The 22103-nt window shown below is 38.8% G+C and overlaps 1 protein-coding gene across 2 annotated transcripts in view; it reads left to right on the forward strand.

The window, feature by feature from the left end:
- The window catches only part of NUP155 (nucleoporin 155), a 68100-nt gene that overhangs the window by 25814 nt on the left and 20183 nt on the right, over positions 1 to 22103 (forward strand). For both annotated transcript variants that reach the window (XM_036279456.1, XM_036279457.1), the window contains exons 10-21: positions 2534 to 2631; positions 3109 to 3261; positions 5242 to 5342; positions 7400 to 7570; positions 10185 to 10295; positions 10625 to 10719; positions 11854 to 11942; positions 12597 to 12659; positions 13839 to 13986; positions 15026 to 15092; positions 18190 to 18305; positions 21734 to 21831. In XM_036279456.1, coding sequence (XP_036135349.1) covers positions 2534 to 2631; positions 3109 to 3261; positions 5242 to 5342; positions 7400 to 7570; positions 10185 to 10295; positions 10625 to 10719; positions 11854 to 11942; positions 12597 to 12659; positions 13839 to 13986; positions 15026 to 15092; positions 18190 to 18305; positions 21734 to 21831 — 1310 coding nt within the window. The remainder of the gene's footprint in view (positions 1 to 2533; positions 2632 to 3108; positions 3262 to 5241; positions 5343 to 7399; positions 7571 to 10184; positions 10296 to 10624; positions 10720 to 11853; positions 11943 to 12596; positions 12660 to 13838; positions 13987 to 15025; positions 15093 to 18189; positions 18306 to 21733; positions 21832 to 22103) is intronic.

Genomic DNA, 22103 nt, shown 5'->3' on the forward strand with positions numbered 1-22103 from the left:
CTTTTATTATTTTAGTGAATACTCACCTGAGGATATTTTCCCATTGATTTTTAGATAGAGTAGAAGGGAGGGAGGGAGAAAGAGAGAGAAACATCAGTGTGAGAGAGACACATCAGTTGGTTGCCTCCTGCACGACTCTCACTGGGGCTGGCATCAAACCTGCAACTCAGGTACTTGCCCTTGACCGGGAATCAAACCCGCAACCCTTCGGTCCATGGGCCAACATTCTTAACCATTGAGTCAAATTGTCCAGGGGTACTGTACTTTTTAACAGTCCTGTGTAGTGTAACTTTAGTTGATCTTATTGGTAATTGACACAAGTGCATTTTTGAAATGCAGTGTTTTATCGTTGTATTGTCTGCATTAAATTCTATTTTTTATTTTATTTTATTTTTTTAATCCTCCCCAGAGGAAATCTTCCACTGACTTTTAGAGAGTGTGGAAAGGAGGGAAGGTGAGGAAGAGAGAGAGGGAGAGAGACATCCATGTGACAGAGACACGTAGATCCGTTTCTTCCCGCACAAGCCCCGACCAGGGTTGGGGATTAGACCTGCAACCCAGTTATGTGCCCTTGACCATGAATGAACCCAAGACCCTTCCATGTGAGGGCCAATGTTCTAACCACTGAGCAACACCAGCCAGAGCTTTAAAAAAAATTTTTTTTATAAGAGTATATTTGAGCCAATCTAGCAACATATCCTGGGGAGCAAGATCTCAAATGTTTCCCACATTGTATTCTTGAGGAGACAAACTAAAGGATATTGTGATTTGCCTGAAGTCTTGCTCCTAAATAAATGCTGGACCCCAAGCTGGACCCGAAGCCAAGTCTTCTGACACAATACACTGCAATTTACTGATATCACAACTGAGCTCAGCTACAGAAGTTTCTTCACATAGCAAAGGGTTCAGATTTTCAGATCCTGTTACCTGTATCCCTGGGTTATCGCTACATGTGCAGATAATCTAGTGAAAAATCAGCGTGTTTTCTTTGCCCTTCAGTGACAAAAAAAATTCTCAAGGCTAATAACCTAAAACAAACAGTTTCCTGTTTCTTCCTCCAACTTGGTTTTGGAAATTTTTCAAGTCCACAGAAAAATTAAAAAGAGCAGCATGGTAAAACCTTGTACAGCCTTTATCTAAATTCACCAATTAACATTTTGCCTCATTTGCTCGCTCTCTTTGGGCCCTTTGAAAAGTAAGTTGCAGCCCTGGCCAGTTTGGCTCAGCGGTTAGAGCATCGGCCTGCGGTCCGGAGAGACCCGGGTTCGGTTCCCGCTAAGGGCACGTACTTCGGTTGTAGTTTGTCCCCGGCCCTGGTTGGTCGTGCGGGTGGCAACCACTCGATGTGTCCCTTCACATCGATGTTTCTCTCTCTCTCTCCCTTCCTCTCTCTCCCTCCTACTCTATCTGTACAAAAAATGGAAAAATATCCTCGGGTGAGGGAAAAAAAAAAAGAAAAGTAAGTTGCAGAAATCATGACTGTTGTCTTTAAACCCTATCTTCCATCTCCTAAGTTTCTTACATAAGCACAGTATCAATTCCACACCTAAAAAGAATTAATAATTTTGAAATATCTAATAATTACATAGTTCATATTAAAATTATTTCATAAGCCCCCAAAATCTTTTTTAAATGTTTTTATTGATTTTAAAAAATTTTTTATTAATTGATTTTTTTTTTTTTTTTTTTTAGGGAGAGATAGAAACATCCATGTGGGAGAGAAACATTGATTGGCTGCCTCTTGCATGCCCCCTACAGGGGATTGAGCCGGAAACCTGGGTGTGTACCCTGTCCGGGAATCGAACCAGGACCTCTCAGTCCGTGGGACAATGTTCAGTCCACTGAACCACACCAGCCGGGTGGCCCCAAAACTCTTTATAGCTTTTTTTCTTTCCATTTTTCTTTGGATTCAATCAGAGCTCATAAATTGCATTTGTCATTAGTCTTTTTATATAGAGCAGAATTTCCATTACCTTTTTTCAAATGTTGACATTTGGGAAGGAGGGGCAGAAATATTCTACATTTATCTTTTTTCCTTATTAGATTCAAGGTAATTTTTTTTTAGCCAGCATTACATAGGTAATGTGAATTTCTTACAGCATTAAATCAGGAGGCATAATACCAGTTTACCACTGTTGAACAGTTGGTTGAGATGGTGTTCACTAAATCTCTTTGTTATAAAGTTTCATTGTTTCCCCCTTTTTAATTAGTGGTAACTTTTACAATGCTAATTTGATGCTCTGAGAACATCTTGTTCCACATTAGTCATGTACCCAGTGGATTTAGTCTTTGTTTTTCTTCTTTTATGTCTTTGAAAATAGGTTACTCTTAGCAATATTAACTAATGTAAACAACACACTTTCAAGGGTTTTTGCCAGTTTTTGCTGCTATTGTATTACTTTCCTGAGAAGTTAGTTGTAAACTACTTTGGCATATTTCGACATGTAAAATTGCTGGTGTAAAATGTTCTTATAATTCAGTAGATACATTTTTAAAGTATACTTTTTTTTTTTTTCTTTCCCCCAACTTTTAGGACGATAGACCGTTCTGTTTTTAAACCAATTGTTCAAATAGCAGTGATCGAAAACTCTGAGTCCCTGGACTGTCAGTTACTGGCTGTCACACATGCTGGTATGTTTTATTTGTATGTTCGCTGTTGCTTTTATAACAATCCTTAGAGTTGGAAGTTTATGATTAGAAATATAAAAAAATTTTTACTTCTGTATCTATTATAAAGCCACATTAATACATAATAAAATTAAGGGTTTTGAAAATTAGAAGATTCCTCAGTTCTGTCTGCCCATTTTATAGATGTAAAACCAGGCCTGAAAGCTGATGCAACCCACATCCAGTGCGGGCCCAGCTGGGGCAGCGGCTCGCCTGCTTAGACTGGCAGGCTTTCTAGGAGATCTGTCGACTCCCCTCTCACGTTCACGTGGTATCAGAGAAATCCACTTCTGTGGTAGTTCCCTCGTCATTTAAAGTCAGTCGGGAAGCGATGTGGCTTTAACAGAGTTCTCTGTTTCTCTTTGGAGGTGTTAATAACAACACATGTACCTCAGGTCTTTTACTTTCTGATACTGATTTATAATTTTACCCCATCATCAGGTATAAGGTTGTATTTCAGCACCTGTCCATTCAGACAGCCATTAGCACGACCTAATACATTGACACTGGTTCATGTCCGCTTACCTCCTGGATTCTCAGCATCTTCAACAGTGGAAAAACCTTCGAAAGTACACAAAGCTCTCTATAGTAAAGGTGAGTTCTGAAACACTATCATATTGTAGATGGAGTCCTAAAATTATTAAAATTATAATACATTTGAAAATAAAGAGATTTTCCAACAAAATTTAGAATGTTTTGGTCTTTTATTCAGGAACTTTCTGAATATTAACATTGTATTTTAAGCATTTTTAGTTGGTAAGTATATAAAAACTAATATTTTCAATATATAAGTAATCCTAAAATTGTTTTAATTTTAGCATGTTAACCATATACATACATACATATGTATGTCAGTATATATGTGTGTGTATGTATATATGTGTGTATATATATAAATAAAATATCTCACTGGTCAAAATCAGTGTTTTGTCCGCTGTAACAGAATCTGAACTCCCATCCTTCAGGATAGTTTGTAAAACTCAAATGGCTTTCTGATACCATGCCTTCTGTGTCCATGTCTTTATGGATGTGGAGACTTGTTTTTTTGTTTTTTGTTTTTTCCTTTATTGATTTTGAGAGAGAGAAGAAGGGAGAGGGAGAGAGAGAGAGAAACATCGATGAGAGAGAACATCAATTGGCTGCCTCCTGCATGCCCCCCCCCCACTGGGGATCAGGCCCACAACCTGGGAATGTGGGATTTAGACCGAGACCTCTTGGTGCATGGGTTGATGCTCAGCCACTGAGCCACACTGGCCGGGCAAGCACGTGAGATATCTTTTTAATTGACCTTTGATTTCTTAGAAATGATATTTATACATTACATTGTACTGTATATAAATCTTACGCTTCTGAAATGTATTCCTAAGTATTTTATCTTTTTCATGCTGTCATGAATAGGATTGTTTTAAAGCTTGACATGTATTGAGGAAAAAAATACTATGATTTTAATTAGGTGTATGACTGAAATTGAAGTTTTTCAAACTTTTTTTTTTTTTTAATTTATTTTTTTAGGGAGAGAGATAGAAACATCAATGTGAGAGGAGAAACATCAATTGGCTGCCTCTTGCACGCCCCCTACTGGGGATCCAGCTCGCAATTCAGTCATGTGCCCTGATCTAGACTAGAACCAGGACCTCTTAGTCCATGGGATAACACTCAATCCACTGAGCGACACGGGCTGGGCAGTTTTTAACTTTACATGCTAAGTTTTATTTATTGATTTACTTAAGTTAATTAATTTTTGTTATAGATGTTTCTTCTTTTTCCCCCCAGACACCCTCCTCCCTACCCACTATGCTAAGTTTTAAGAAACCTTTTTCTACCACATTGATATAAATTATTCTCGGTTTTTTATAAGCTGGTTATACATTTTATTAATTAGTTATGGTCTCATCACCTACAACCATCCAATGGACTTAAGACTGATATCACTGAAGTCGCTATAAAGGGAGCAACTTAGTGGGAGGAGCTGGAATTGAGCACAAGAAAATATATTTCAAAATCAAACTATAGTATCAGCTAGTGTTGAGATAATGCTTTTATAGTATATTTATCTTTGCCATTTACTGGGAACTTCATTATTATTATATATTTGAATTAACCAGTTTATACTCTATTTCATTGAACATTAGATATTGTAAGTTATAGTGCTTTTTTAGGTATTAAACGTGTTTTATAAAGTTATTAAATTGATAAATCCATTGATGGCAAAATATATTCTGACTTTAGAAAGGTAAAAATATGAAAAAAAAAAGTGTTTATTTGAAATACCGTATAAGATCTGGAACATTTAATGATCCCTACCAATAATTGTATGTCTTTTTGGGAGATTTATTTTTGTAACTTATTTACTTAAAATAATTAATACTGTATGTACATTAATGTTAATAATATTAAGATATTTGGCATCGTAAGATTTTGTGTATTAAACTTTTAGGTATTCTGATTTTATTTCTTTTTTAACTTGTTCACCTGTAATAATGCTGTATCTTTATTAATGTTAATAATTAGTGTTAGGATTATTAGGGGTGCATACTATTTGACATTATAAGATTTTGTATATTAAACTTTTAGGTATTCTACTGATGGCAGCCTCAGAAAATGAAGATAATGACATTTTGTGGTGTGTGAACCATGATACGTTTCCTTTCCAAAAGCCAATGATGGAAACACAGGTAAGTTATCCTGAGAATTGTAAGGAGCTTTTTATATAATTTTAAGTGAAAAATAAAATTGAAAGAAACCTTATCTTCTGATTTATTGCAGTTTTAAGAATCTTATGATTAGAAATCATAGTGTAAAAAAGTATATCCTATTCTTTTTTTTCCTCTGTGAGGTTAGAAGTCATGGTAATTATTAAAAATATCATTAAAATAAAGATTGAAGTCCTTGTAGAATGTTTTTTCATAGTGTGCCTGAAAATGCATATATCTTTTCTGAAATTACCTTTGCCCATTTAAATGTATTTTTAATTATTATTAGACCATGCATTATAGTTATCACTTAGAATTTTATTTTAATCTCTTTAACTTATTATTCTGCCTAAAATAAGTTTTTTTAAATTATATACATTTTCAAACATGTGCAAGAATAAAGAAAATGCTAAGCAACTACATACTTCCCCAACTACATACCTTTTCCCACTCGCCCTAACCAGAGGGCTTAAGTTGGACAATAACCGGGAAGCAACCAGTGACAGCTGAAACCAAAATGCCTTTAAAGAAATGGTTCCGAAAACCACTCTCTCCCCTTCTAACAAAAAAAAAAAAGAAATGGTTCCAAAGAGAGTATTAGACATTCACACTCCATTGGGAGTTGGTTTATCTGGTTTGATCAGCACCTTCTTGGGGCAGGCAGCATGGACTGTGCTAGGGCAACAAGGACAGATGGGGGTGGGATAGGAGAGGGAACAGGAAGCCTCTCCTGGCCACACCCAAGGAGGTGAAGGCCTCCCCCTTAGGTCCCCAGGGGCTGGGATGGGCAGCCCAGATGTAAGATTGGGCCAGGACAACTGGGGTTACATTCCTCACCCAGAAACTCTACATCAACTTCAAGGTGGTATTTGCTTTTAAAACACAATTAGTACGTTTGTGTGTGTATATCTGGTTATGTAGGAAAGAGAGCGATAACAAGATGGGGAAAATGTTAGTAATTCGCTAATGCTGAGTTCAAGTTAGCATTTCCTGGGATTTTGTTCTGTTCTTTCATTTGGGACCTATGTCTTTGTCTCCTCATTATGGCTGCCTCCCTGTGTTTGTTTCTATGTATTAACAAGAAATATGGGTTTAGCTGAGATCAGATGCTGCTTGTTTGAAAGAATTAAGGAAAATCTGAAACAGAATCCAGGACAGGCTAATCCTATGGTAAAGCAACTGGCAACAGCTTGGGTGGGCCTGAAAGTTGGGCGGGGCGGGGCCTCAGGGAATCACCAGGGCGGGGCAACCGGTGTGAGCCAGGTTGCTGGAGTCCCAGATATGGCAACTATCTGTCGCCCCAGGGAAGGGCTCACCAAAGGAACAAAGGCCTCTGACAGCACCTTTGTCCCTGAGAAAGCCCCTCTCCAGCCCTCGCTCCAGTGCCAAACAGCTCAGTTCTTCCCTGTATGTCTCTGGCACCCCTGGAGCTGCCTCCCCTCCAAGCTTAGAGGGAGAGAGTCCGATAAGTCCGTGCGCGGGCCCTTTAAGGAGCTGCCTGGGGCTCCAGCCCCTCAGCCTCCCTGAACCTCAGTTCCCGCTGGTTTTTCCAGCCAGAAGTGATGGGGATTCTCTTCCTGGCACTGGAACCCTGAGCGGGGCACCTGGTGTGGGATGGGGACCCCTCAGTCCTCAGAGAGACTTTCCCAGCTGAAGTGTCCTCCTGATTTTATCCACTACACGTGGGTGTGGGACCAGCCTGTCCGCCTCCACCCTTCTACCAGTCTCGATGTGGCTGCTGCTTTAATTCCGTAGTTGTAGGGCTTCCATTCAGCTTGATTTCAGGTGGTTTTGAATGATGGTTGTTCTGTAGTTTAGTTGTAACTTTGATATGGTTGTGGGAGGACGTGATACCACGTTTACCTACGCTGCCATCCTGACCGCAAGTCTCCTAGTTGTGTTCCTAATGAGAATATTTGTTTATATATTAATTCGACACTTAATTACAGATTAAGGCTGTCTAACTTTTCCTTTTTAAAGGTTTTCCTTAATATTAACTTTAGTAATCTTAGTATAAAAAGTTTATTTCTTTTATATAGATGACGACTCGTGTTGATGGTCATTCCTGGGCTCTTTCTGCAATAGATGAATTGAAAGTAGATAAAATAATTACACCCTTAAATAAGGATCATATTCCAATAACTGACTCACCAGTTGTTGTACAGCAGCACATGTTGCCTCCAAAGAAATTTGTTCTCCTCTCAGCACAGGTATGTAGATATTCTGTTAAGGTGAAGACAAGTAGAAGAGAAGCAGTGTTGAATGGTTCTGTATTCTGCATTAGTTGCTTGATAGTCATTTACTTAAATACATAGGAATGGTTGCTCGTAGGATATTCATAAGAAAGAAATTGTTTGTTAATCCCAAAAATTCAACAGAGAACTTGCTTTTTATAGTGTTATAATTTTATTTTATTTATTTATTTTTAATCCTTACCTGGGGGTATTTTTCCATTGAGTTTCAGATCATTGTATTTTATGTTTGAAAGGTGTTTCTTTATGTGGATGTACCATATTTAAGTAGGCCCCTATTAATGGATCATCTTTTGCTGTTAAAAATAATTCTACATGCCCTGGCTGGTATGGCTCAGCGGTTAGAGCGTCGGCCTGCGGTCCGGAGAGACCCGGGTTCGGTTCCCGCTAAGGGCACATACTTCGGATGCAGTTTGTCCCCAACCCTGGTTGGTCGTGCGGTGGCAGCCACTCGATGTGTCCCTTTCACATCGATGTTTCTCTCTCTCTATCTCTTCCTCTCTCTTCCTCCCACTCTATCTGTACAAAAAATGGAAAAACGTCCTCGGGTGAGGATAAAAATAAATAAATAAATAAATAATTCTACAGCCCTGGGCAGTTTGTTCAGTGGTTAGAGCGTCGGCCTGCGGTCCAGAGAGACCCGGGTTCAGTTATCACTAAGGGCACGTACCTCAGTTGCAGTTTGTCCCCGGCCCTGGTTGGTCGTGCGGGTGGCAGCCTCTGGATGTGTCCCTTTCACGTTGATGTTTCTCTAGAGACTTTCTCTCTTCCTCTCTCTTCCTCCCTCTTCCTCCCACTCTATCTGAACTAAAAATGGAAAAATCTCCTCGGGTGAGGATAAAAAATAAAAATAAAAAAATAATTCTACAACTTGTGTATGAGTATATCATTTTGCATGTAGAATTGCACTGCTGGGCCAAAGACTATGGATGTTTATAATTTTGATAGATGTTGCCAGACTTCCCTGTATACATTACAGACATAATGTCGAATACCTGTTTCCTTATATCCTGTCCACGTACAATATGCCATTTTATTAACAGTAAGATTAACATTCATTTTAAGTGCTTATATTTCTGTGAGCTATTTATTTTTACCTTGTACCTACTTTTCTGTTAAATTGTTTTTTATTTATAGAAGTTCTTTGTGTATCAAAGAAATGAACTTTTTGTGATTTTAGTTTTATATTTTTCATAGTTTGTCATTTGATTTTGTCTATTTGGATTTTTCCAATATGGATAAATTTATAAGTAGTTGAAATTTTCAAGTTATCTTTTGGAGTTTACGTGATAGTAATAAAACCTTACTCTGAAATTCATAAAAGAATTCACCCATAGTTTCATTTAGTAGTGTTATAGTTTTATTTTGTCCTTTAAATCTTTGATCTATTTGGAATTTGATATGAATAAGGATCCAGCTTCATTTTTTTCTTTTAATATTTTTCTGTATTGATTTTTTAGAGAGGGGAAGGCAGAGGGAGAGAGAGAGAGATAGAAACATGGACATAGGAGAACATCAATTGGGCGCCTCCTGCATGCCCCCTACTAGGGATTTGGCCCACAACCTGGGCATGTGCCCTGACTGGGAACCGAACCGGCGACTTCTTGGTGCCTGGGTCGACGCTCAACCACTGAGCCACGCTTTATTTTTTTTCTAAATGAACATGCTTGTGCCAATATGATTAATGTATAATCTAACTGGAATCTTCTGGTTAGAAGAGCAGCTTTTATCATAGGCTAAATTCCAGTATTTATTTGACCCGATATCAGAACTTTCTAAAAAATTTTTTATATATATTTTATTATTATTATTATTATTATTATTATTATTTATCCTCTCTTGAGGATATTTTTCCATTTTTTATTCAGACAGAGTGGGAGGGAGAGAGAGAGAGAGAGAGAAACATCGACATGAAAGGGACACATTGAGTTGCTGCCTCCTGCACCACCCAACCAGAGCTGGGGACAAACTGCAACCGAGGTACGTGCCCTTAGCGGGAACCGCAGGCCAACGCTCTAACCGCTGAGCCAAACCGGCCAGGGCAGAACTTTCTAAATTTAATAACAAAACACGCCGCCAAGAAAGAAAAGTAAGTGAAAAGGTGCTGGCTCTCTTAGACATATATTTTATAAACCTCTATTTTATGTATGGTAACAGCACATGCTGGACAAATATGGTATGTGTTTGACAGAAAGCAGTGTTTTCTTATTAAATTCTCTTTATGGATATATAGATCTAGTATGAATTGGGAGTTGAAATGTAGATGTTCTTTTTGACCAGTTTACTTTGTTCTTTTTTTTTTTTTGGTACATGCCCCTTGAGGGAATTGAACCCAGGACTCTCTGGTCCATAGGCCAATGGGTAACTGGCCAGGGCTACTTTGTATTCTTTTTTTTTTCTTTCTGCCTCCTGCTTTCCCCCCCCCCCCCCCCCCCATCTACTTTGTATTCTTGAAGTTATTGTATTGTTGTTGTTTCATTGATTTTATTAAATAAGATAATAGGGTCAGTTGTTACCAGTCTTGGTAAATTTATTCTTCATGTTCTTTTTTTTTTTTCTTTTAACTTCTTAGGGGAGTCTTATGTTTCATAAACTTAGACCAGTAGATCAACTGAGGCATCTACTTGTGAGTAATGTGGGTGGAGATGGAGAAGAGATTGAAAGATTCTTTAAATTACATCAGGTAATTATTTGTACTTTTTTTTAATGTGTTGATAATTTAAACAATGGGAAAGATAGCTAAATTTTTTATGTCAGGACCAGAAATAATGTAATTAACAGATAATCTTACCATTCTTCCTTTCTTTACATTAACCACTATATATGTGCGGATATTTGAGAGCAGTACTAATAAACTATAAATTTAAAACCATTAGTGTGTATTTCCCCTTTTTCATATCAACTGATTTCATTCAGTCAGCTTCTATTTACTGAGACCTGCTATATGCTAGGCAAACTTCTTTTTAAATGTTTGTGTTTAATATAAGGGAAGATACTCTTTTCTTTTTACAGGAAGACCAGGCTTGTGCAACTTGCCTTATTCTTGCTTGTTCCACTGCGGCCTGTGATAGAGAAGTATCTGCTTGGGCTACTCGGGCCTTCTTCAGGTATAAGTTCGTTTTCTTTTGTTCTTGGCCACTTTGTACATGGTTGCATTGGTGAATGTGGTAGTTTAAGGGCTTGCCACACAGTTGAGTCTAAAATTCCTTCCCAAAAAAGTAAACTCTGAAAAGATTGTAATGATAATGGAAGCAGCTAATTAGCAAAGTTTATGCATCGTTACCCATTCTTCTGTCTGGTCCTGGTTCTGCACCTCTTCCTAGCTCAGCTGCTCTGTCATTTCTCTTTTCTGTTTCTCCAAACACGACCTGTTCTGCTTTATGTGTTTCATTGGAGATGAGGGATTTTGAATCGCTCTAAGGAAGCTTGGTAACAAAGAGATACTTTTACTTGGAAAATTTTTAGCTAAGGATAAGACTTTGAAATGTGACTTGTCTAAAAGAATTTTTTAAAGTACTGTCTAACCATAATGTAGTATGAAAATTACAGTACTGTATACTCATTAAGTAAATTCTATGCCTTGCTGACCTTTTATTAGAAATTGCCAGTCCCTTATAATACTTCCTGATAAGTTTCAAGTCAGCTTTTACTAAATAAGTATTTTTGATGTACTATTCATATACAGGATAGACTTTATATATCGTGTTTACAGTGGTATACAGGATAGGGCAAAAATAGGTTTACAGTTGTAACATAATACATTAACTAATAAAAAGTAATACAAGAATAAATTCTAGCCCAGCTGTTGTGGCTCAGTGGATTAAGTAAGCATTGTCCCATGGACTGTGAGGTCCTGGTTCGATTCCCAGTCTTGGCACATTCTGGGTTGCAGGCTCAGTCCCCAGTAGGAACTGTGCAGGGGGCAGCCAGTCAGTGTTTCTCTCTCACATGGGTGTTTCTATCTCTTTCTCTCTAAAAAAATCAATAAATCTGTAACAAAAATAAATAAATTTAAAAAAATAAAAATCAATAAAAACATTTTCAAAAAAGAATAAACTTTATTTCACATACTCAGAACTGTAAACTTACTTTTGCCCCACCCTGTATTTCACTGTAAACACGATATATAAAGTCTCTTATGTTTAAAGCATTGTTCTAAAAGGTTATCAGGACTTCAAACAATTACAGCTTTTCAGGTGTGTCATTTCACTGAATAAACTCGGCCTATGTTGTATCGATAGGTACGGCGGTGAAGCTCAGATGAGATTTCCGGCCACTCTCCCCACCCCGAGTAACGTTGGTCCCATCTTGGGGTCTCCTGTCTATGCTAGTAAGTGAAACATTGAAATGAAACTTTCTAATGGAGTGAATTTTAGAAACCTTGTGGCATGTTTTAATGGACAAAGCTTTTCATTATATTTTATTTACTGCTACTGTATTGGTGAATAATTTTAAAGATATCCGACTCTTAAAAGTGATGATATATTATATTGAGTTCATAATGTATATTAGGTAACAAAATAAGGTATAACCAGTAGAATTTACAGAACTCATTTGTTATTTATTCAAAAGGAATGGGAGATGAATGATTTAATAGTAAACTCCCACCTCAATGTTTTCCAAAGTAGGGATTGTTAGGAAATTATTGGGAAATGGGTTTCTTTTTTTTTTAATCCTCACCCGAGGACATTTTTCCATTTTTTGTTCAGATAGAGTGGGAGGGAGAGAGAGGAAGAGAGAGAGAGAGAGAAACATCTACGTGAAAGGAACACATCGAGTGGCTGCCACCCGCACAACCAACCAGGGCCGGGGACTAACTGCAACCGAGGTACATGCCCTTAGCCAGGGCTCTAATTTTTTAATACATTATGAGTGGTGCCACTCCTCACTTTACACTTAGAAACAACTTCTGTGTTTAATTTTGATCAGATTCAAAAATTGGAAAGTTATTTTATAAATCTTTATGTTCTTATTTCCTTTCTAGGTTCTCCTTTTCCTAGTGGTGGTCCATATCCAAATCCATCCTTTTTGGGCACACCATCTCAAGGTACCCCTTTTCTTTCTTTTAGATTACTGTTGTTTGTGAAGAGCTAACTTTGTGTCTTGTCTTTAATGCTTGGTCTGAAAAAGATTAACTTACCCTATTGTCTTAAAATAATGTAATTTCAAAGAAGTGACATCCAGACCTTGGCTGAGTAGCTCAGTTGTTTAGAGCATAGTCCTGAGACACCAAGGGTGCGGGTTCAGTTTCCAGTCAGGGCACATGGAAGAATCGACCAATGAATGCATAAATAAGTGGAACAACAAATCTCTTTGTCTCACTCTCTTTCTCAAATCAATAAGAAGTGCCATCTAAGCAAGTATTGGCACTGAGCTGTGAATGCCTTTACTTAGGGACACCTTTAGTAGTGCCTGGAAAGTCCCTTATTTGGGCACCAGAATCTAGTTACCAGCCACGCAATCTGTATGACTAGTTTGTTTCAGTTCCAGCGTTGACAGTCTCTTCCCCTTTCCTCCCACCTTCCATTGCCGATATTTGGAAGCCTGCCTGGGCGCACCCATTTAACTCTAAGTCTGTCAACAAAACACAAATTAAATATTTGTTTATTCCAGTATTTTTGTAAAGATTTATGGGTATGGCCCTGGCCGGTTTGGCTCAGTGGTTAGAGTGTCAGCCTGCGGTCCAGAGAGACCCAGGCTCAGTTCCCGCTAGGGGCATGTACCACGGTTACAGTTTGTCCCCGGCCCTGGTTGGGTCGTGCGGGTGTCAGCCACTCGATGTGTCCCTTTCACATCGCTGTTTCTCTCTCTCTGTCTTCCTCTCTCTCCCTCCCACTCTGTCTGAATAAAAAATGGAAAAATGTCCTCGAGTGAGGAAAAAAAAAAAGATTTATGGGTCTGCTCTGGCCGGTTTGACCCGGGTTCGGTTCCTGCTAAGGGCACGTAAATCGGTTGCAGTTTGTCTGCAGCCCTTGTTGGGTCGTGTGGGTGGCAACCACTCAATGTGTCCGTTTCACATCGATGTTTCTCTCTCTCTCTCTCTCTCTCTCTCTCCCCCCTTCCTCCCTCTCTTCCTCCCTCCCACTCTATCTGAACAACAAATGGAAAAACATGCCCTTAGGTGAGGATAAAAAAAAAGATTTATGGGTCTAGATACAACAGACTAGGGTTGTTCTGAATGTTTATAGTTTTATGTTAATATTTGTCTTTCTTATGTGTGTACAAGGTGTACATCCTCCTGTCATGTCCACTCCAGTGTGTGCTCCAGGAAATCCAGCCATGCAGGCCACAAGTATGAGCTACATGGCTGGGCCAGAGATTGTGTACTCTGGAAAACACAATGGTATATACATTTACTTTTCTCGAATCATGGGGTAAGTTTTCATGGAATAATTAACTATTGCCCATTTTTTGTTTGTGTCATTGAATATTTTTATTTCTACATTTAAGACATCAGTTATTCCTATTAAAAATTGTACCTAAAGTTTTAGTTCACTTATCCATTAATAAGATTGTTTTCTATCATTCAGCTTTTTAAATATCTAACCATCTATATTTGTTTTTATATCTTCAAAATATATACACATATTATATGTAGTGTTACAAACCACCCCATAACATGTGTCTAGGCTCACTCAGGGGTGTGCAGTTCGCTGTGAGGTTGAGGAGAGCTCTCTCACCCTTGGATGAACTCTCACGTACTTATGGTCATGTTTGTGTGCTAGAGTGGTCTCAGCTGGAACAGCTGGTTGTTCTCCACGTGGTCTCATTCTCCAGCAGGCTAGCTGGGGATTATTCACCTGGGGGTAGAAAGGTTCCATGAGAGAGTAGAAATTGGCAAAGCCTCTTGATGCTTATGCTCAGAATTGGCCCACCACCATTTTCACCTCATTTATTTGATTGACCCAGGCCAGCCCAGATTCAAAAGGCGGGAAATATACTCTTCACTGTGAGAGCAGCATCAAAGTTATATTGTAAAGGGGATAGGTATAGGGACAGAGAAAGAATAACAGCCACTTTTGCAATCATTCTACCATATTATCAAGTTAATTATATATTTAATAATGTGTTTTTCCTAGATTTAAGATGTATTCGTTCATTCTAATTATTTTTTTAAAAATTTGAAATGGTGCAAAACCCTTTTATAAATGTGTTTTTGTGTTATAAACTTCCTTGTTTATAATTCTTTACCCAGAGCCTTTTGATTATTCTTCAGCAGTATTTTATTTAGATAAATAACTTAGATATATCAGGTTTTGAAATTTTCCTGCTTTTTTTTTTTTTTTTCAGATAACTAGTAAAATGTTAAATAAAACCATTGCTACATGTTAATGAACACGTAGAAAGGAATTTACTGCGTATTGTAATTTTTATTCATCTGCAACATAATTATTAAAACATTTCTTGTTCTAGAAATATCTGGGATGCTAGTTTAGTTGTGGAAAGAGTATTCAAGAGTGGCAGCAGAGAGATCATTGCAGTAAGTGTGTAGTATAATAATATTCTATTATTTGTATGTAACCAGGTTATGTTATTAGTGGATGAGTATATTGTTTCACATTTCTGGTGTTATGAACAAGATGTGATGATTATTCCTTTTTTAAAAAAAATTTTTTTAATCTTTATTGTTGAATGTATTACAGATGTTCCTCATTTTCCCCACAGTGACCCCCCTCCCTACCACCCCCGTCCCCCTCCTGCCTTTTCCCCCTGTTGTCTGTGTCCATTGGTTATGCATATAAGTTCTTTGGTTTATTTCTTCCCACCCCCCAAACCCCTTCTCTTTGAGGTTTGTCAGTCCAGCAACCAATTTGTTCTTAATCCCTTCAACTCTTTCACCCATTCCGCCCAACCCCCCCCTCCTCCCATCTGGCAACCAACAAAATGTTCTCTGTATCTATGAGATTGTTTCTGTTCTGCCTGTTCATTTTGTTTGTAGATTCCATTGTTGATAGATATGTATTCATTGCCATTTTGTTCATTCATATATTTTATCTTTTTCTTCAAAAAGACCCTTCAACATTTCATATAATAACGGTTTGGTGGTGATGCACTCCTTTAGCTTTTTTTGTCTGGGAAAGTCTTTATATGGCCATCGATTCCAAATGACAGTTTTGCAGGATAGAGTAATCTTGGTTGTAGGTTCTTGTTTTTCATCACTCTGAATATTTCTTGCCACTCCCGTCTGGCCTGCAAAGTTTCTTTTGAGAAATCAGCTGACAGTCTTATGGGAACTCCCTTGTAAGTAACTAACTGCTTTTCTCTTGCTGCTTTTAAGATTCTCTCTTTGTCTTGAACCTTTTGCATTTTGATGATGCTGTGTCTTGGTGTGGGCCTCTTGGGGTCATGTTGTTTGGGACTCTCTGTGCTTCCTGGACTTGTATGTCTCTTTCCTTCACCAAGTTAGGAAAGTTTTCTGCCATTATTGTTTCAAAGAGGTTTTTGATTTCTAGTTCTCTCTCTTCTCCTTCTGGCACCCCCAAGATGCGAATGTTGGCACATTGGAAGTTGTCCCAGAGGCTCCTTACACTATCCTCATTTTTTTGGATTCTTTTCTCTTTTTGCTGTTCTGATTGGGTGTTTTTTGCTTCCTTATATTCCAAATCGATGGTTTGCTACTTGGCTTTACCTTCTCTACTATTGAATCTGTGTAAATTATTCTTTATTTCAGTTAGTGCCTCCTTCATTTCTGACTGGTTCTTTTTTATGCTCTTGAGGCCCTTACTAAGTTCATTGAGCATCCTTATGAGCAGTTAGGTTGCTTATCTCCATATCGCTTAGTTCTTTTCCTGGAGTTTCTTCTGTTCTTTCATTTGGGACCTGTTTCTTTGTCTCCTCATTTTGGCTGCCTCCCTGTGTTTGTTTCTGTGTATTACTTAATGAGAGGTATGGGGCTAGCTGACACCAGATGCTGCTCGTTTGAAAGAATTCAGGAAAACCTGAAGCAGGATCCAAGACAGGCCAATCCTATGGTTAAGCAAGTGTCAACAGCTTGGGTGGGCCTGAAAGTTGGGTGGGGCGGGACGGGGCCTCAGGGAGTCACCAGGGTGGGGCTACCAGTGTGAGTCAGGTTGCTGGAGTCCCAAATATGGCAGCTGTCTATTGCCCCAGGGAAGGGCTCACCAAAGGAACAAAGGCCTCTGACAGCACTTTTGTCCCCGAGAAAGCCCCCTCTCCAGCCCTCGCTCCAGTGCCAAACAGCTCAGTTCTTCCCTGTATGTCTCTGGTGCCCCTCGAGCTGCCTCCTCTCCAAGCTTAGAGGGTGCGAGTCTGATAAGGCCGTGCGCGGGTCCTTTAAGAGGAGCTGCCTGGGGCTCAGTTCCTGCTGGTTTTTCCAGCCAGAAGTGATGGGGATTCTCTTCCTGGCACTGGAACCCTGAGCGGGGCGCTTGGTGTGGGACGGGGACCCCTTAGTCCTCAGGGTGGACCTTCCCAGCTGAGGTGTCCTTCTGATTTTTACCTGGTGTGGGACCAGCCTGTCCGTCTCCGCCCCTCCTACCAGTCTCTATGTGGTTGCTGCTTTAATTCCATAGTTGTAGGACTTCAATTCAGCTTGAGTTCAGGCAGTTTTGAATGATAGTTGTTCTGAAGTTTAGTTGTAACTTTGATGTGGTTGTGGGAGGACGCGATACCGCATTTACCTACCCGACATTTTTTATTATTCTTTTATGTATGTGTTTGTGTATTTGTCCAATAAACTGTCTAGTCCCTGGGTTAAATCTCTGCTCTAGGACTTATTAACAGATGAGTAGAAATCTTAACATTTCAGAGCCCGATGCCTCACTGTAAAATGAGAATAATAATATATTTCCCTCATAAGGTTTTTGTGAGGGTTAGAGTAAGTCCTAATACTTAATGTTGCTCAAAGCTATTATTTAAATACTTTGTTTATACACCCAAAAAGTCCATGGACCCAATACTAATTTCCATCTACTGGCCTACATTCTAGAGTACTTTGAGAAAGCAACTTGTAGAACTTTGTATTATCATAAATTCAGGTAGTAAGATTTTTTTAATGTGAATTATAAATGTAAATAATTTGAATCTTTTTAAAATAAAAGGATACAAAATATGTTTTCAGCTCTGATGCTCTTTTTAAGTTTATATTTCTATGAATAAGCATGTATTTACTTATTATGGTATATGATTCCATTTATATAAAGTTTAGGAACAGGCCAAACTAATCTATAGTGATAGAAGTAAGGAAAGTAGTTACCTGGAAATGGGAATGACTAATGGAGCATGAAGAAACTTTCCTGAGTGTTGGATATTTTATATTGTCATCTGTCTGTGGCTGTATTAAAATGTAAAAGGTTAGGAAGATACTCACTTAAGATTTATGTATTTTTCTGTCTGTAAATTATATCTAAGTCAAACCAGAATAGGAGGGGAGGGGTGTGGTATCTAGCTCTTTATTCTGTCACCACCCGTGAATTGATAAAAGAAATAGCTTTACTGTTTATGAAGTTAGGATACTTCAGAATTAAAATTTAAATTCAGTTATAGATATGCAGTGTATGCTTTTTATATGTACAGCTTTTCACAGTTTTTAAACGTTTGAAAATACTTCTTTACAGATTGAAAGTAGTGTTCCCTCCCAAATGCTGGAGTCAGTGCTACTAGAACTAAAAGGCTTGCAAGAATTTCTGGACAGAAACTCTCAGTTTGCAGGAGGACCATTAGGAAATCCAAGGTAAGAATAAATGGAATTTATTTACCTTTTTTTTTTTCTTTCTTTTTTTCTCCTGAGGTATATAATTCACATACTATAAAATTCATCCTTCTAAAATATACAGGACATTGGTTTTAGTATAGTCACAAGGTTATGCAGTTACCACCTACCACTATCTAATTCCAGAATATTTTCATCATGCCAAAAAGAAACCCTATACCCATTAGTAGAAACTCCCTGTCTTAGTTCGTGATGGAATAACAAAAATGCCATAGGCTGGCTTAAACAACAAACACTCCTCACCATTCTGTGGCCTGGAAGTCTGAGATCAGGGTGCCAACGTGTCAGCCTCTGCTGAGGACCCACATCCTGGTTTACAGCCAGCTGCTTGCTTTCTGTGTCCTGACATACAGAGAGGAAGTAGGAGAGCAAACTCTCTGGTATCTTCTAATGGGGGCACTAATCTCATCTGGGGACTCCATTTTTATGATCTCATCTGAACCTAATTAGCTCCAAATACCGTTACTTTGGGGAGTGGGGCTTCAACTTACGAATTTGGTGGAGGGTTGCAAACATCTAGTCTGTAGCACTCCTCACACCCTTCCCCAGTCCCTGGCAACCACTAATCTGACTCTCTGTGGGTCTTTCTCAGGTAGCAGTTGCTCTTTGTATTCTGTCCATAGTTTACAGTTGTGGTCAGTGAGATGTCATCGCAGGCTTATTCCATCATGTCCAGTGCTGTCAGTTAAGGTTTTTATTTAGTAACATTATCAACCTATGGTTTTAGTATTTCAGTCTGTTGCAGCTTTTTATTTTATTAATGCAAAATTTTTCGATGTTTTCTCTCTTCAGATTGCTCTTAAATCTTTTTTTTTTTGGTTAATCCTCACTTAGAGAGTGTCTAAGGGAGGGGTGGGGGAGAGAAACATCGATGTGAGAAAGACACATTGACTGGTTGCCTCCCACACAACTCACACCAGGGCCAGGGATCAAACCTGCAACCCGGGTACGTGCCCTTGACCGAAATTGAGACCCTTCAGTCTGACAGCCGAAGCTCCAACCGCTGAGCCAAACCAGCCAGGGCTCTCTTGAATCATTTTGATAATAGTCTTTGATAGCTTCTTTGCTTTCTAGTATGTTAAGACCTTCCAGGCTCATTTAGTACAGTTCCTGGCCTCGACCTTTAATCACCTGTTTCTGCTGGGAGCCCTGGTTTCTTTTGGTAGAAAAGAGTATTGGAGCCCAGCCAGTGTGGCTCAATGGTTGAGCGTTGACCTGTACACCAAGAGGTTACCGGTTCAATTCCTAATCAGGGCACATGCCCAGGTTGTGGGCCCGATCCCCAGTGCGGGGGAATACAGGAGACAGCCAATCAATGTTCTCTCTTATCAATGTTTCTATCTCTCACTCTCCCTTCCCCTCTCTCTGTAAAAGTAAATATAGAAAAAAAAATTTTTTCAAGAAAAAAGTGTTGGAGACTATATAGCTAGAGCTCTTCATTGTCCCTGGTCAAGCTGCATGTTGTTTTACCTTTGTTTGTTTTCTTTCTTTCTTTTTTTTTTTTTTATCCTCACCGGAGGACATTTTTCCATTTTTTGTTCAGGTAGAGTGGGAGGGAGAGAGAGGAACAGAGAGAGAGAGAGAAACATCGACGTGAAAGGAACACATCGAGTGGCTGCCACCCGTACAACCGACCAGGGTCGGGGACAAACTGCAACCGAGGCACGTGCCCTTAGCAGGAACTGAACCCGGGTCTCTCTGGACCGCAGGCCGACGCTCTAAGCGCTGAGCCAAACCGGCCAGGGCTACCTTTGTTTTCTAATAAAACAAACTTTTGAGTTATACTATTATATTGGTTCAAATTTAAGAATACAAGATATTTGCCCAGTTCTTTTATGGTATATTTGTATTGCATTTACCCTAAAAATTGTATTATTCTAACCACATTGAATGAATCATTTATTTGCTTTCTCCTATATGTACCTATTAGACTTCAGTAGTCATATGCTTTTGAAGTTAAAAATTTTAATCTGTATTTCACTGAATATCAGTTACCAAATAGAAACTTCTGAAAGTTGGTCAATCTTTTCCTTTTATTCCTGAAGTTGCATTAAGAGCTCAAATATCAGATTCTGCACCAAATGAGCACCAAATGCTCTTATTTGCTCATTTCTCTTGGTGTCCAGTATTTCCTTACAGCAGAATCTTTGCTTTTTACTTTTGTCCTAAAGTTTTCTCATGTGTGAAATGGGATTTCTAATAATACTTACCTACAGAATTATTATATTAAATTTAAATAATTGGTGTAGACCAACAGCAAGTGTTCAATAAAAAGAAGATATTGTTATTATCTGTCTACTCAGTGAAACTTTAAGCATCTAAGACATTCAAACACTTCCAATTTAAAATTTCAGTTTGGCTCAGCAGTTACGCAGTGGTTCTCAACCTTCCTAATGCCACGACTTTTTAATATAGGTCCTCATGTTGTGGTGACCCCCAACCGTAAAATTATCTTTGTTGCTACTTCATAACTGTAATTTTGCTACTGTTATGTTTTAGGTGATCGCTATGAAAGGGTCATTCGATCCCCAAAGGGGTCACAACCCACTGGTTGAGAACCGCTGGTAGAGAATTGGGCCACGGACCAGAGAGTCCCGGGTTTGGTTCCCGCTAAGGGCACGTACCTTGGTTGCAGTTTGTCCCTGGGTCCCGGTTGGGGTTGTGTGGGTGGCCACCATTCAATGTGTCTCTCTCACATCAGTATTTCTCTCTCTTCCTCCCTCTCTCCCTCCCACTCTATCTGAAGATAAATGCAAAAATGTACTCCGGTGAGGAAAATAAATAAAGAAAGAGAGAGAGAGAGAGAGAGAGAGAGAGAGAGAGAGAGAGAGGAAGGAAGGGAGGGAGGAGGAGGGGTGAGGGGGAGAGAGAGAGAATATCATTAGCCCCAACTGGCATGGCTCAGTGGATTGAGCATCATCCCATGGTCTGAGAGGTCCCAGTTTGATTCCCAGTCAGGGCACAAGCCTGGGTTTCAGGGTCAGTCCCGAGTAGGGCACATTGCAGGAGGCAGCCTCATTGATATTTCTCTTTCACATCAATGTTTCTATGTCTCTCTCCCTTCCTCTCTCTTTAAAACATCAATAAAAACATACTTTAAAAAAATAAAATAAAATTTTGTTGATTTGCCAGTGCTATTTCACTGATCTACAGAGGTAAAATATTTACAGTGTATTCCAGTTTGTTTATATGAACTATTCAGAAAGACAGATTTATAGACACAGAAAGTAAGATGAATGGTTGCTTAGGCTGGAGGTGGGAGACAGGGGGAACTATGTGATAACTGTGCAACCCTATGAATTGTACATTTGACGTTGTTGAATCGTGGTATATGAATTCTGTCTCAACACTGAAAGACACAAACACACAACCTGGAGTTTCTGTTTCAGTACTACAGCCAAAGTGCAGCAGAGGCTGATGGGATTCACGCGTCCTGAAAATGGAAATACCCAGCAAATGCAGCAGGAGCTGCAGAGGAAATTTCACGGTAAATGATTACTTCTGACTACTTTAATTGCACATAACCCTAGTAAAGAGTTTTATTAGTTGAATAGAAAATAATGCACATCCCTCAATAAGATCTAGTTTGTACTAACTGATTTTTATTAAAATATCATCACTGTGATTGGGAAAAGTGGACAGTGTGGATGTCATGTATTTTCATAACTTTCAGCCCGTAAATTTTTTTCCCCTTTCTCCACCAGAAAGCATATACACTTTTTTTTTTTTTTCCTTTAATTATTTTAGAGAGAGAGGGAG

The sequence above is a fragment of the Molossus molossus genome, unplaced genomic scaffold, assembly GCF_014108415.1.
Source record: "Molossus molossus isolate mMolMol1 unplaced genomic scaffold, mMolMol1.p scaffold_m16_p_3, whole genome shotgun sequence".
NCBI lineage: Eukaryota > Metazoa > Chordata > Mammalia > Chiroptera > Molossidae > Molossus > Molossus molossus.